This window comes from Mastigoproctus giganteus, chromosome 3 (genome assembly GCF_048544385.1).
Source record: "Mastigoproctus giganteus isolate SK-2022 chromosome 3, ASM4854438v1, whole genome shotgun sequence".
In the NCBI taxonomy this organism is placed as follows: domain Eukaryota; kingdom Metazoa; phylum Arthropoda; class Arachnida; order Uropygi; family Thelyphonidae; genus Mastigoproctus; species Mastigoproctus giganteus.
Window position 1 is genome coordinate 79,589,889 of NC_143577.1, and position 16,773 is coordinate 79,606,661.

The 16,773-nt window shown below is 37.5% G+C and overlaps 1 protein-coding gene across 1 annotated transcript in view; it reads left to right on the top strand.

Moving 5' to 3' along the window:
- The window catches only part of LOC150088101 (protein dachsous-like), a 287,537-nt gene that overhangs the window by 171,857 nt on the left and 98,907 nt on the right, over positions 1–16,773 (top strand). The window contains exon 2 of the mRNA XM_090370019.1: positions 2,588–2,774. Within this exon, the coding sequence (XP_090226145.1) occupies positions 2,588–2,774 (187 nt within the window). The remainder of the gene's footprint in view (positions 1–2,587; positions 2,775–16,773) is intronic.

The following is a 16,773-nucleotide window of genomic DNA, read 5'->3' on the forward strand; positions in this document are numbered from 1 at the left end:
TACAGGTATCCCTCACCGATTGCATTGATTAGAGATCAGCAAGATTAGAGATCTCTCTCTCTCTCTCTCTCTCTCTCTCTCTCTCTGCATTCAGATCAGCTTGTGAATGCACTTGTACTTTCATAAGGCACAGTAAACATACAGGAATTTTTCTAGCAGGGATAAGGAGGTGATTATTCCCTTGTATAAGGCAATGGTCAGGCCACACCTTGAGTACTGTATACAGGTCTGGAGGCCTCATTTCAAGAAGGATGTAGAGCTGCTGGGTAACAAGATTAGTGAATGGAACAAAGGGGTACTCTTATAAAGAAAGGCTTAAGTTTTGTAAATTACAGTGTCTGGAGACTAGGCACCAGCGAGGTGATCTGATAGAGGTGTATAAAGCCTTGAATGGTTTGAGCATGTTCAATGCTGATGGGATTCTACCTCTTGTTCAGAATAATCACCTGAGAGGGCATAAATTCAAGTTGATGAAAGACAGATGTAGGATAGAGATAGATGTGCAGAAATTTGCCTTTAGCCAGCGGGTAGTTGGTTGGTGGAACAGACTTCCATCCCTTGTTGTGGAAGTTGATAGCCTAAATAAATTTAAGGCTCAGCTGGACAGGTATTTCGAACGAACGGAGGGGTGAAGTGGAAGTGGGTTTATTTTTTATTTTTTATTTTTTTGGCTGATGCTGCATAAGCTTGCTTTCTTGCATCATATGCTAATACTCCTCCCTCAAAGAAACCATAATAAATTTACATCTTTTAAAATTCTCTATGACAACCAGCATTTTTTTTCATACATTTATGAATAAAATAAAATATGAAGTTTAAAATTTGTGCAATTATGTGAGGAAGCTTTTTGTGGACTCGAGGATTCTAGTGGTCTCCAATGACTACCACACCTTTGGCGATCACCACCTGGCTCTTTTGCCATGTGACTTGCCTCCCTTTCCTGGGGGCTTGTTCCCCTTCCCTCTCTTTTGCCTGGTGGAGCAGCTTTGCTTTACTGAACTCGAACGTCTCCCTTCTTACACCCCCCCCTGTACTCAATTCTAATATTATTTTTTTGGGGCCCGACATAGAAAGCTCAGGTGATTCTATGTTGTTTCCAGCTGGAGTACTTTGTCCTCTCTACTACCTGACCTACCTCCATGTGATGGTGGTGGGTGATGTGGGAACCCACCAGGGGCCCAGCAGCTAAATAGCCAGAACAACACAACCCAACACTATACAGCACAACCCTACACTTACACATTCTGACCTTTACAGTGAACTGTATACTTCAATGTATACATTTTTACAAAGCAGAGTTGGGGGGGGGGGACCCCCAGTGCCACCAGACAACTAACACTATGCCATTATGTACTCAGTAAAAACAAGATCACTACAGTGAAGTAGTGATCATTGTTTACTGCTGCATTGCCACTTTTGCCAAAAGTTTTACGGGTGCTGTTGTTGTTATTTGGTTTTTAGGAGCATTAGCAACTAAGGCCATATTGCTCTGGGAATATGCGGTAGTCATTCCCTGACCTTTCCACATCCTCCGTATTTGGTGGTGATGGGCTCGAATCCCGGTCTAATCAAGAAGCGTATATGAATTCTGCTCCTTCCCACCTGGCTACAGAGGCGCCTAAAAAAGTTTTACGGAGTTGCCTGTGTGATGTAGTTTACATTAGCTTTCATTGACTTTCACTGTTGACCAACAGCTAAGCATTTCCTGTTTTAGTTGCATGTTCAAAAGAACTTGTTACACTTTGTTGAAAATCAGTGCTTATGCTAAGAATAAGGGGAAAAATGTTCACTGAGTGAATTTTAGAACTTTTTAAAAAATGATACTCTTTAATATTAAATAAAGTTACAATGAAAAAACCCAAACTATATAATTATAAAAATGAAAGTCTGTTATAAATCTGCATTTTGTAAAAGCAATGAAATTATAACCTGATCTATTTGAGGATCAAATGGATCAGGTTAGAATGCTGATACATTTTAATATCAGTTAAATTTTAGGATTGGGTTGGAATGTAATATGACATACTTTTCCAACAATTGATACTTCTCCTGATACATTTTAATATCAAACCAAAATAACTACAACAAAAGCAAAACTCTGAATCAATGTAAGGATTTGGGAGTCTGAGTTCACCAAAGGAGTTTGCTGGTGGTGGTGGTGGTATGTTCTGCTTATTGACCGGTGTTGCCAATGAGTTGCCTGTTTTCGATCGCTACTTACTTTCACTTGCCTATCTTATTTTAACAAAACTTATGTCTGGTTAGTCTAGGAAAATGTAGATCACTTAATAAAATTTTTGTTTCTAATTTTGTTAAAAGAAGGCAATGTGCTTGCTCAGCAGTGTAATGATATTAAACATTTTCAAATTCCATTTATCATAGTTAGTGATGCCTGCATTGTGTTATTAATGGTGCTTACTGAGTAAAAGTGCTGGCAAGCAATGTGCCACAATATCAGTGTATAGTCCATAGAAAACCTCTGTGCAAATTTTAATTTGCATGTTTGTGTTATTAGAGAAACAGAGTTCTTGATTTTTGTATTCATTTTTAATGATTTATTTATGCTGATATATTTCCTTTTTTGCAGGTATCTGCTACTGATCCTGATTGTGGAGTTAATGCAATGGTAAACTATACCATGGGTGGTGGTAAAGGCACGCCATCTTTTTTGGATTTCAGTGTACAGCATGTTAGTGGAGATATATGTATTGCAAGACCTTTAGATCATGAAACAAGAAGCTCCTATGAAATACCAATATTAGCTACAGATAGAGGTAACATTGAACTAATAGTATTAATGTTAGTAATTGCAAAAAGGATGCAGTGAAGCATAGCTTACATAGCAAAATTCTTTTAATTGCAATCAGTGTATCAGCAATTCATTTTTTTTATCTCACCTCCTTATACCCAGAATACTTTCTTTTTCAGTGCTTTAGCATGCTAAAAAAAATCACCTAGTTCATCATGTAAATGTGTAGTTTCCATAATTTATACCTTTCGTTGCTTTACTTTGTATTCAAGGCCATATCCAGGGCTGCAGAAATACGTGGGGCAGTGATTTTACCAAATATAAACTGTAAATTGGAAAACTCTTTTCCTTTTAATTTACAACTTGTATTGAAATGCACTTTCCTTAAAAGGTACATGAGGCACTGGAGAAATCACCTAAGATGGTTTCTCCAGTGCCTCGTGTTACTGTTGCCAGTCAATAGCCTTTCTGACAAAAACTTGTATGCATTACTCAAAATATGCCTAACTTTTGCTTTATGCAATGGAATAATCATGTTTTTGGTGCTACCAACAAAATTCTTGTATAAAGTGTCACACAGCAATCTATAAATTATGAGCAACAAGTCTGTTACTTATCTATATAATAATTTACTTATGTCTCTCAGTCCAGAATGCTCTTTGAATATGAATAACCCAAAGACTAAACAATCTTTTGACCTGATTCCATTGAAATAGTTTTATATAGCAGTAAAATTGAGAGAAAAAAAAAATCTAAAAAATTTTCCAAATTTTCGAATCCCAAAATTGATTTAGCTCCCAGTGAAACTGACTTGCCATTTACTTTGAAGAAAGACAATTTTTTTAGCATTTGTCATCACAAACAAATCTCAGTGTCAGATTTTCAACAAAGTTGGTGTTTTTGCTGATTAACAACTTTTTAACATAGCAGCTTTCAGGTCCATCTAATTTTTATACAATAATTGTAATTTTTTTAAAGTCATACATGTAAGAAATTATCAAATTGCATTTTACCCAAGTCTGCCCCACTGACACCTTAGCCAGGAGTGAAGGGAACCAAGGGAAAGGTTTTTGTAATTACTTTGATATTAATCTTTACTTCTCTGAAACTGTTTTGGAAAAATATTTAGCATGGGTACTTTTTACGTGATTCCATTTGCAGTAGGTTTTAATTTATCAGTAAAATTGAGAATTTGTGGCAAAAGTTTTCAAAAATTTTCTGACTGATCTTCAAAATTAAAATTTTTTTTATTTCTCTCTCTCGCTCTCTCCCCCCCTCTCCTTTTTTTTTTGTCCAATTTTTAAAATCTCCATGTTTTGGTTTTTTTTTTTTGACTGATTTTCAAATTTTGACTGTTTTTTTTTGACTGATTTTCTGTTATGTTTTTAAAAATTTTTATTTTTTTTTATTTTAATTTTTAGAAAATAGAAAATTCCGGGAGAAACTGCTTCTCAAAGATGAGAAATAGTTTATCCATCACCGACAAGTTCAAGAATGAAATAAGTGATATAGAGCTCAGTGGAGTGATGAAAAAGCAGTTGAAATAAGAAGAAAAACAGCTTAACGTAAAGCAAATGGGTGAAGGATTGCATGAAAGGAAGAAACAGATAGACAATGTAAGCTTGATAGAGAAACATTTTCAAATAGAGTGGCTAATGAAACTGCTGAGCAAAATCAAATTAGACTTCAGTCTAATTCTGAAAGCCATGCACGAGCAAGAGTGAATCGTAGATCAGTGCAACAAGAAGTGTCCATAGTTGACAACAATTATCAAATTGCATTTTTAGTCATTTTATTACCCAAGCCGTCCCACTGACACCTTAGCTAGAAGTGAAGGGAGCCGAGGGAGAGGTTTTTGTAATTACTTTGATATTAATTTTTGCTTCTCTGAAACAGTTTTGGAGAAATATTCACCACAAGTATTCTTGTAACTTTATAGATTGCTTTATTTATTTATAGATAACATTGAAATTGGTAAATTAATGAATAAAGAATAAAGAACACACAAATGTATCCATAAGTATAACTCTTTCAAAATACAAGAACACTGAAACAGATGCATTTGACAAATTTCGATGTTACTGGTACACTCTTTGGCATCTAGAATTAACAATCTCTGTTAAAATTGCTGCAAGGAAACCCAAATGCAAAATTAAACAATCACATGGCTATGACTGGTCAGTAGTCACCAAGGTGAAATGCAAATAATGTGTATATATAATATTTGGAAACATTCAAGTTGAATAGGCACGTGGTTATGACTCATCAGTGGTCGCAGAGGTGAAATGCAAATATATAATATTTAGAAATTTTCAAGTGCTACCAGTTCACTTGGTAGCAGTAAAAATTTTCAAGTCACTCAGTTGCCAATTTTATAAATTTATACTAATTGGTATGTTTTATTAATTGGTAGTTTTTCTAAATTTTGGAATGAATTTCCTGTAACATACTTATAACATGTGTCAGGTAATTTTTTGTAGCCACTGATATGTGGTTTACTTATTTTTATTTTTTTTATTACCCATTTAATTAATGTTTATTTTCTTTATGTCTGTTTCACACACACACACACACACACACACACACACACACACATATAAAACCAAGTTGATAAAAATAATTTGCTTGTTATGGATCAACAGATTATTTATACTGCATGAGAGAGAGGAAGTTTAACCTGTTGTTCTTAAGGGAACTCAGATAAACTCTCTCTCTCTCTTGTCTCTGAATGGTTAGTTTATTAGGTACACCAACCTAATAGCAAAGTAGCACAACCTTTAACCCTCTGAACAACTTCAAGTCATCAGAGCATAGACCCCATGCGGAATCCATGCCCTATTCACTGCTCCCACGTGGAGTCTGCTTACTAGTGCAAACTCAATTGCATTTGGCCACCTGCCATAGGTTCAGATATTGTTTATGAAGTCCAGATCTGCAGGGGAAATGCAGACCTGGCAAAGCTGTTGGCTCTTGATACCACATCCCTGAATATCAACCTGATCAATGACTACCTGACTAGTCTGTTTCAGCCTAAGTTGATACAAAGAAGAAGCCTGTCTTAACCACTTTGCACCTATTTTATGTAATATTCTAACATATAAAAAATTAGTTCAATGGTATTAATAGCATTAAATACTATTGATTATTAATATATTAATTAATACATAATTGATATATTAATATTTATATTAAACATTAATATATATTTAATGTTACATATATTTGGATCAATACATTGGCATTAGTAGAGGCATGTGATGAAAGAATGCAAGCTTATACAGCATCAGCCAAAAAAAAAAAAAAAAAAAAACTCATTTCAGCTTTCTGTTCACTCCAAAAGTTTTTCCAGTTCTTTCTTGAATTTATTTAAGCTATTAACTACCCACTGGCTAAAGGCAAATTTCTGCACATCTTTTCTACAACTGTCTTTCTTCAATTTGAATTTGTCTCCTCAGTTTGGTAATGTGAGCAAGAGGGAAAATCTCATCCACATTGAGCCTGCTTTATATATCTTGACTGGTTTGAGCCTCAATGAAGGCTTCAATCAGATCACCTCACAGGTGCCTAGTCTCCAGACACTGCAATTTGCAGAACTTATGCCTTTCTAGGTAAGAGCACCTCATTGTTATGCAATTACTATCAGAATAAATATTACTCTTTTTTTTTCCCACTAATTTTATCATAAATCCATCACTTATGTAAAAGTGACATCACTGGTTGATATCTTTCTCTTTGGCTTTGGGATAGGATGATGTTTTTAAACATGGACAACCAGATGTTAAGGTCATTGTTGAGGAGTATTGTTAAGCAAAATATTATACTTATCTGTAGCAGAACATGATACAGCCAAAGCATGTGTACCCTTGTGTGTTTTTGTTGCAAAGAGTACAAGAGGGTTAAGTGCAAATTCAGCATTCTGATCAAAAAATGTATATATGAGAGCTTCAGGAACGTGGTTGATACCCTCGAAGAAATTAAAACAAAAGATTCATCAAGCACTCAGCTGCCCAGCTGAATTCTAGAGCCCAATACATCAGACAATACAGTGGCATCCTCAAAGGCCGAAAGTGCTAGTCCCACAGGAGGCAGCTATTGTTAGTAACTCTGTTGTCTGGAAAGGATGATATATATTGTAGTAAAAGGAAAGGCAGAACAGGACTACGGTATTTCTGCCTTTAATGATGTCGCAGAATATCTATCATCTTTTAAAGATACAAAAGGTGATATTGCTTATGTGTTGGTACTAATTATAAGAATAGGAAATTTGAGTATTTGCTTAACATGTATAAGGCAGCCTTGAGTACACGATAACAGACTTTTCAATCAATTTAGCCCTGGAGAGACTGTGCAGGACTCATGAGGCAGGGCAAGTATTTTTTTCTGTCCCTGTAAAAACACTCTCTTTTCATAAACACAGACCATATCTCGACTGCTATACATGTGTTCCACGATATGTCCAGTAATGCCCACACATTGTCAGGTGCTCCATGGATAGCACAGTTGATAGAATCACCATACTTCCCACACTGGATACAAAAACCTGAGTTCAGAGCCTGTCGACGAATTTTTATGGGCCTCTTTCACAATGTGGCCGAGTCAGTTGATCTCAGGAAAAGGTAGCATGGTTTTTTTCACCTGGAAACTTAGGTTTTTCATCCAGCAGACAGCAAATTGACCACAAACACATGCAGTTGAAGAATCTGCAGCAAGAAGGGTGCAGATTCAATGTGTAGATAATCAGTAATAGCTCTAAATGTACCTGCCTCTGTAGTTGTTTGGTGGAAGAAAGAGGCAGCTCCTGAGCTACACCGTCTTGCTCCAATCAAAGAGAATTTTTATTTGAAATAGGTTGGTATGCCCTCATGATTGAGAGGATCAGAATACCATAACCTTATGCATCCACTTATTATACTTGTTTGATAATTTGCTTCCTTCTGCTTTTTTGTTTGTGTAAGAGGCATTGTATAATTCAATGGTTTAGTGTCAAACAATGTTAACTACAAAATCTTTTTGTAGTAAATGTTTTTGTACTTAACCAAGAAAAAGTCATTTGACATTTTCTTGGTTTACTGGAAATGTGCTTGTAGCCCAAGCTAACTTGTAAAGTACTAGAGAGATACAGCTTTGTGACACAATATGCATTATTATTTATATAAAGTAAAACTAAAGTTGTCTCAAAACAAAAATGCAATTTTGTAGTTAATGTTGTTTGACACTAAACCCTCAAATTAATGGTATGTTTATTATAAATATGAGTGACTTTAATGACAGCAGTATTTCGGGACCTTTTAGTATTGGTTCATGCGACAATTTCCTTCCTTTAAATAGTGAAACTAGTTCAGACAGTGCTGATAGTTCTCATGCCGGGCCATCTTGTGCTGAAGCTTAGAAGTAGAAAATAATGTTGATGGAGGACAGAAAATGCAGAGAATTAGAGAAAGACAAGAAAAACAGAAAAACAGGAAGGCTTGAAATCCTAATAAATAGAAAAGGAATATTAAAAAGCAAGTGATTGCAGAAGGAAAAAGCTATTTAAATTGGAAGAATAAAGAAGTTGGACCGAGAACTACTGGACCTAATTGTGCATGTAAGTACCAATGCTTTCAAAACGTTTCTGAAGAAAAAAGGAACATCATCTTATCAGAGTTTAATGAGATAGGTAACAAACATCTTCAAGATGGTTATTTAAGCAGCCTGATTAAAAGTGATATTATTAAAAGAGTTTGGGCTACAACTGGTGAGAGAAATAAGTTCAATGTTTCTCACACTTATTTTATTCGGCTTGGTATAGAAGGAGTGAAGGTATGTAGAGCAGGTTTTGGTTCTATTCACAGTATATCAAGGAAAAGAGTAAACAACATTTCCAAAGCGTTTAACAACTCAGCTTTTAATATAACCTGATAAGACATGTACGGAAAGCACAACAAGTATGCCAGCTGCCATGATTGAGACTATAGACAATCACATAAGACGTTTTCCACGCTGTGAATCACACTACAATAGAAATAAAAGCAGTAAGTTTTATTTATCACCTGATCTTAATGTAAAAAAGAATATATGAACAGTATTTGGAAAAGTATGACCAGGAAATGTATAAAATAGTAGTAGAAAGTGCTAGTAAGAAGCATCCTCCTAGCTTTAAACCTAAAGTTACGTACGACTTTTGCTACAGGTACTTTAAGAAGAATTTTAACTACTGTTTTGGTTCTCCTTGTTCTGGTATGTGCAAACAGTGTGATGTACTTCATAATAAAATGAGATTCTAACATTGATCAACAAGAAAAAGAACAACAAACTAAAGAAAAACTTTATAATTTAAAAGCAGAATCTTTTTCAAAGAGCTAAAGGCAAACTCACTGTTAGCAAAAGAGAGAATGAAAATGTGAAGGTCCAGACATTTGATTACCAGAAAAATCTTCCTCTACCTAAAGTTCCAGCAGGAGTTGCATTCTATAAGTGCCAGTTATGGACCTGTAACTTTTGCATACATTCTGAAAAAAGCCAACCATGCACATTTTCATACATATGAAACAACTGCCAGAAAATCACCAAATGAATTTATATCTTTTTTGTACCTCTATATACAAGATATTCTTCCAAAAATTGTAAAGGTGTTCTATCTGTTTTCTGACACTGCAGCAGCCCTAAATAAAAACCACACACAGGTGCAGTTTCTTTATCTTGTGGTGAAAATTTCTTTGATTGATTTGATTTCTTTGAACCAGGCCATAGCTTTCTGCCTTGCAATAGATGTTTTGGAATCATTGAGAAGTACATGAGGAAAAAGGATTGTTTTTTTCTCTCCTGAACAGTGTGTGCAGAACGTACGGTTTTCATCAAAATGTTTTGTACCTAGGTAACAAGGAGTACCCAAAATCTTATTTTTAACTTTACTGAACATTATGAGGAGCACTTCAAAAAAAAAAAGTGATTGTTAATCACTCAAAGAAACAATTCAAGATTTCAAAGTATAGACAATTTGTATACAGCAAGGACCATGAACGCTTAGTGTTGGCAAGTATATTTGTTTCTCTTCCAGTTCAGAGGGACGTTGAGGAAAGCATTCCAGTTCAGCCTCCTTTCACAACCTACAGCTCTCCACTTCCAGTCAAGAAGGCCAAATACCAGGATTTGATGTTCTTAGCTGAACGATATGTACCTCCAAATGAATTTGAATATTACAGAGCCCTCAACAGCGATGAAATCGAAGAAGGTAATGTGTTTGTAACAGATGATGATGACCAAGATGGTGAATTTGGTGAATGAATGAAGATAAATGATATGGTGATTCAAACAAACTTGGTTCAAACAGAAAAATTAACATTAATTCTTTCCTTTAAGTTTTTGTTTTCCATGTCTATGAGTTTGTTAGTGTTCTATTGCTTATTATTAACAGTTCTGACACGTAAATAAAAAAATTACAAAAAAGATGTGTTTTCTTTTAAAAAATTATATTTTTAAAAATTTTATTTTTGGTGCGAAAAAGGGTGCAGCTCCAAATTTTGAAGCCTTCCCCCAGACATAAGGTTATGAATAGTCTGATATGTTAATAACTGAAAATTATGTTCCACTACCTAGCAAATATCGGACAATTTTTTTTTTTTTTTTTTTTTTTCAACCTCCAGGGAGTATAACATTTCTTAAACAGCTTTTTTGTAATACCCAGAAGTTAGCAATTTTGGAGCTGTACCCTTCTTTCTGCAGGGTCTTCAATTTATAGACATATTGTATACAATGCAATATGGTCTAAGTTGCTAAGTTGCTAAAAACCCTACAGCAACAATAATATTGTCAGGTGGTTGGTTGTAGCATCAAACATCCTTTTCCAGTAGTTCCAAACATTCCCAAATGAGTTGAGGTCGGGTGAGTTGGGTGGCCATGGGCAGACAGAGAATTCATTGCCATGTTCCTGAAATCAGTTAGCAACCTGCTGGACCTTGTGGCCTGGTGTGTTTTCTTGTGATAGACACCAGAGTTGTCTGGATACAGTCATCATGAAGGATGTACTTGGTTGGTGATGATAGAAAGATAGGCATCCCCATCCATCTGTTAACGATGATTAGAGGATCCAGGGCTTGCCACAAAAAACAGTTTGAAACGATAACACCAACATTTCCAGCCTGCCAAACACCTTACAGTACATCTAGGTGCCATGGCCTCATGTTACTTTCTACAGATGCAGATACACCCATCAGCATGATAAAGTTAGAAATAGAATTCATCAAACCAGGAGAATTGGTGCTGATGCACCCATGCCAGGTGCAATTTCTTGTGTCTCACAGTGAGCATGGATACCTGTAATGGCTATCAACTGCCATAGCCTATACAAGTTAATGTCTGCTGCATAGTCCATGTGGATATTGGTCTTGCTGTTCCTGTGTTGTACTTAGTGGTTAGCTGGGTCACTGTGCTGTGTCACTACTGTGTTATCAGAGAGGCGCCTCCGTAGCCAGGTGGGAAGGAGCAACAGTACGCAGCACACGCTTCTTGATTAGACCGGGGTTCGAGCCCGTCACCACCAAATACGGGGGATGCGGGAAGGTCAGGGAATGACCACCGCATATCCCGGAACAATATGGCCTTAGTTGCTAATGCTCCTAAAAAAAAAACCAAACCAAAACCAAGTGTTATCAGATGAGACACACAACACTAATCACGGGTGTCAGCTACATGTGGCTGTCCCACATGTGACCTTTGGCTGGTTGTTTGATCACTGTCGAGCCAGTAATGGTAGACTCATTACACCACAGAACTGGAGATCGTAACCTTGTTGGGCTATTATCAAGATACTGGCACCTGTATGTATTGTCTCCAAAATCTTTCCACATTCAAAGTGGGAAAGAAGTTGACACAGACCCATTCTTCCTCATAGTGATGTAAAAACTTATTGCCACATTTGTGAACTACAATTTTATATCAGCTGTTACAGAATGTTGTGCCTTCATCAACATCAGAAACCAGTCCATTCCTACACAACAGGGTGTTGGTAATGCAAAACTTGGTGTATATAGAAGGGATACAAGAATATTTTGCTGATGCAGTTGATGAAGTATTAGGTGGATAGGAAAACTGCTAGATTTGGGGAGGGGATACACTGACTAATAGAGTAACAGCAGCTGCAAGCAGAAGTGAAAGAAATGTTTGTGTTGCTTCTATTGGGACATAGGAAATTATGCATCACCTATATGTGGGTTTACATTAGGGATATGGGGACATTAGGATACAGGGGATATGGAATTTGAATATAGTGAGTAAAATGTATACAGAAAGGTCAACAGATACTTTTACCAAGAAAGAACCAAATAAAACCTTTTTTTCCTCCCACTAATCTCATTGCTCTTCTCTGCACCCATTCCAACAGATCCACATCCTTCTTAAAATGAGGCTCCAAATGTGCCCATACCATTGCCTTATAGAGTGGAATAATCACTTCCTTGACTCTGCTGGCAATATTCCTGTATATTATTGCCAGAACCTATGAGCAGCCTAGCAGCCTCTCTGAACTGCTCAGAGAACTTCATGTCAGACTATGCCTTTTTTTTTTTTTTTGCTCTAACTTGAGCATGGTGCCACCCATTTGGCATGTTATTTGTGGGATTACTGCTTTCCAAATTCTGTACCTTGCATTTATCAAAGTTAAAGCCCAATTTCCACTTCCCTTCTCAGCCCATATGTCTAATTTCCTTAGATCTTGTTGCAGTGGTATTGCTTTATTCTGTCATTAACAATCCTGCTAAGCTTTGTTATTTTAGGGCAACAAGATTGGTGAGGGAATCAAAGGGTTGCTCTTACCGGGAAAGGCTTAAGTTCTACAAATTGCCGCATCTGGAGACGACACCTGCAAGGTGATCTGATTGATGTGTATAAGGCCTTGAATGGTTTGAGCAAGCTCAGTGCTGATGGGATTCTTCCTCTTGCTCGGATTACACACCTGAGAGGGCATAAATTCAAATTGAGGAAAGACAGTTGCAGAATAGATGTGCAGAAATTTGTCATTATCTAGTGCGTAGTTGATTGCTAGAACAAACTCCCATCTGTTGTGGAAGATGATAGCTTAAATAAATTCAAGGAAGAGCTGGACAAACTTTTGGAGCAAACGGATGGGTGAAATGGGAAGTTTTTTTTTTTTTTTTTTTTTGGCTGATGCTGTATAAGCTTGCTTTCTTGCATCATATGCCTCTACTAATGCTAATAAGCTTGATATACCTTGGTATTATTAAAAATAAACAGTAAGAGGCCCAGCACTAAACCCGGACGGACCTCACTAATAACATTAGTCCAACCAGATCAGTGCCCATTTATAAATACCCTCTGTCTTCTGATATTCAACAAACTCTTTATCCATAGCATTTGACCTTAATACCACAATGCCCCAATTTTACAGCAGGCTTTCACATGGGAGTGTGTCCAAAGTTTTACTCAAATCAAAACATATAAAAAGATAAGACCTTCCCTTAAAAATTCAATCCACACTATAATTTCCATATAACTGCATCCTTGTCAAGACGATGCTGCAGGACTTCTTTAACTAATGACTCCATTATTTTCCCCTAGAACAGATTTAAACTTACAGATCTGTGATTACTCACTTTGCCCTATGATCTCCCCTCCTCCCCGATGAAAGAAGAGACATTTGCACATCTCCAATCTATAAGTGCTTCCCTCGAATCAAAGGATGTTCTCATAATGATGGCCAAATATTTGCTTACCTCCCTTAAAATAACTGGATAGATTCCATCAGCCACAAGTGCAGTACTTTTAGCTTCAACAATTTCTCCTCTATTTTTTCCTACATTATAACAAAATCATTTAGCTTCTAGTTTCTGTAATTCTGGTATTCCTACCCCAAAAAAGATCTTAACACATGAATATACCTGAAAGGACAGAATTCATTGGATACCTGGTTCTTGGGAAACGCGACGATGTCACCCCTCTTGCTAGTGGACGAACCCACTGCTTGGCAGGTATATAGGTACACTGCATTTATGTAGAACGGTCATTCGATGTCAGTATGGATAAATGTCATGAGTTAACCGACTTTGAAAGAGGGATGATAGGGGGTGCCCAACAGATGGGTCACTCTATTGTGCAAGTGGTACAGAAATTTCACTATCTGTACCACTTCCACAATAGAGGTACAGATAGTGCACTATCCCAGTTCGACAGTATCAAGAGTTTATCAGGAATGTGCCTTTTCCAGAATAACATCTCATCATGAACAGTGCTGTGGGCGGAGAAAGGTGGTGATGAACATGGCTGTCAACATCTGTCTCGCATTATTTCAGCCAACCGGAGAGTGACAGTGGCACAAATCCCCACCGACTTCAACGAGGGAGGTGCCAGAAATGTCTCCACCAAGCCCATCAGGCAATCATTTAAGCTGCAATAGGTTATCAGAGTTGCCTACCCACCAGAGTCCCATTGATAACACCACGACATAGCACTCTACACCTCAACTGGGTGAAAGAACATCACCACTGGATCTTGGATAATTGGAGACTGGTATCCTGTTCCAATGAGTCCTTTTTCCAGTTATTTCGAGCAGACGGTAGGGTGCGTATCTGGCGGAAACCACACAAATCTATGCACCTGTCATGTCGACAAGGAACTGTTCAGACAAGTGTACTGTTGCTAATTGTCTGGGTTGGGACTTGTTCAACCAACATTGGGCCATCTGGTACCTCTAGATGCATCTCTGAGCAATCCCTGTTACGTGTCCATCCTTGCAGACTATCTGCATCTCTTCATGGTCATCGTGCACCAACGGGGCAATGGACACTTCCAGCAAGACGGTGAATCTCTCTGCAGAGCTGTGGTGACTAGAACATAGTTTGAGTATTCCATAGATTTTACCTCCATGGAATGGCCTCCCTGTTCAAGAACATGAACCATGTGGAGCATCTTTGTGATGCTGTGGAAAGGTTCATTCAAGCTTTGGATCCTCCACCCAGGAATGTGATGGAATTATGGACAGCAGAGCAGCAAGCATGGATGGAAATAGCCCCCTTGGAATGCTTTCATGAATTAGTGGACTCAATGTCTTGCTATGTGACTGCTCTTACCTGGGCAAAAGGTGGGCCAACCTGTTACTAGGTATGTATCCCATGATTTCTGCTCATTCAGTGTATATGCAGACTATTTCTTCAGTTTATCAGCAATATGAACAGCCCTGGAAAGATTGTGCAAGGCTCAAGGGGTAGAATTTTTTTCAGCCTGGTCTGTACTTGTTAACAGGAGACACTGCTTCTACAGGGATGGGATACACTTAAATAGAAAGGGTGCAAGAATGTTTGCTGATGCTATCGAGGCAGTGTTAGGTGGGTCGGAAAACTGCTAGATTGGGGAGATACAAGGAATAATAGATTAACAGTAGCCACTGTCAGAGGTGAAAGTGATTCTTGCACTGCTTCTATTGGAATGAGCCGCAGCCTGGAAAATAAGATGCAGGATATTTCAGAGACTGCTGGGAATCATTGGGGTACAAGTAAACACATGGGTTCTGTTAGGGTAGCTAAGAAAAAGAACAGGTGCATGTATACTTGCGTGTACACCAATGCTAGGAGTTTAGTAAATAAATTTGATGAATTTGAGGTATTGCTCAAAACATCAAAGGCAGATATTGTGGGGATTTCAGAGACGTGGTGTCACATAGATATAAGGAATGCAGAACTGGAATTTGGGGAGTACAATGTCTACAGAAGGGATAGACAGGATAGGAAAGGAGGAGGGGTTATGCTATTAGTTAAGAAATACATAAAATCCAAGGAAGTGAAGCCAGTCGACATTGCTGGACAGCGCAGTGTCGAGTCAGTTTGGTGTGACATAAGCATTGGGAGATCAAAATTGAGAGTAGGAGTGTGCTATAGGCCTAATGACTCTGATGAGTATAATAAGAAATTGTATAGGGAAATAGAGTGGGCCAGTAAATCAGAGAGTCTTATAATGGGAGATTTTAATTTCCCAGATATTGACTGGAATTTGGGGGCTGGTCACTCACACATTAGCAAGGTTTATTGGATGATTGTTTTCTACATCAGCATGTTTGGGAGGCAACTAGAGTGAGTAATATTCTTGATTTGATTATCAGTAGTGATTCTTCATGCATTAAGAATCTGCAGGTAAATGAACCACTAGGTGGCAGTGATCACAGTGGGCTGGAGTGGGATTTACTCAAAGAGGTAACTACCATTAGGGGTAAAGGGAAGGGTTATTGCTTTCGTAAAAGCGACTACGACGGACTGAGACAGTATTTAAATTCTATACAGTGGGACCAACTGATGATGATACCAACAGCAAATTCAAAATGGGAAGCATTCAAAGAACTTATCTTGGAAGCTACTAGGCTTTACATACCAACTAAGAAATATTGTTCAAGGTTTAGGCCTAAGTGGATGTCAGATGAATTAATGAGACATATGGCAGAGAAGAAAAATGCATGGGATACATACAAATTAACACGTGACACAGAAGCCTATGATAGATACAAGTTGATCTGTAACCAAGTTACAAAGGAGGTTAGGCAGGCGAAGGCAGATTACGAGAAATCTTTGGCAAGGGATGCAAAGAAAAACAGTAAAGAGTTCTTTACTTATGTAAACTCTAGAAGGAAGGTGATGAATCAGATTGGTCCACTTGATATCTATGGGTCAACTGTTGATGATCCTGCTCAGGTAGCTAACAAACTAAATGAATATTTTGCATCGACATTCACACATGAGGAGTTATTCAGCGAGGGGAATGCCAGAGGTGTATTCAACTCTGGCAGTAAGCTAGAGAATCTTGTAATAACTGAGAGTAAAGTGGAGGAGAAATTGTTGAAGATAAATACAAGAAAGGCACCTGGGATGGATTGGATCTATCCAGTTATATTAAAGGAGGCAGCAAAGGAAGTAAGCAAACCCTTAGCCATAATTATGAGAGCTTCCTTGGACTTAAGGGAAATACCCATGGACTGGAGATGTGCAAATGTGACCCCAATTCACAAAGGAGGATCAAAAGGTGACACAAGTAATTATAGAGCTGTT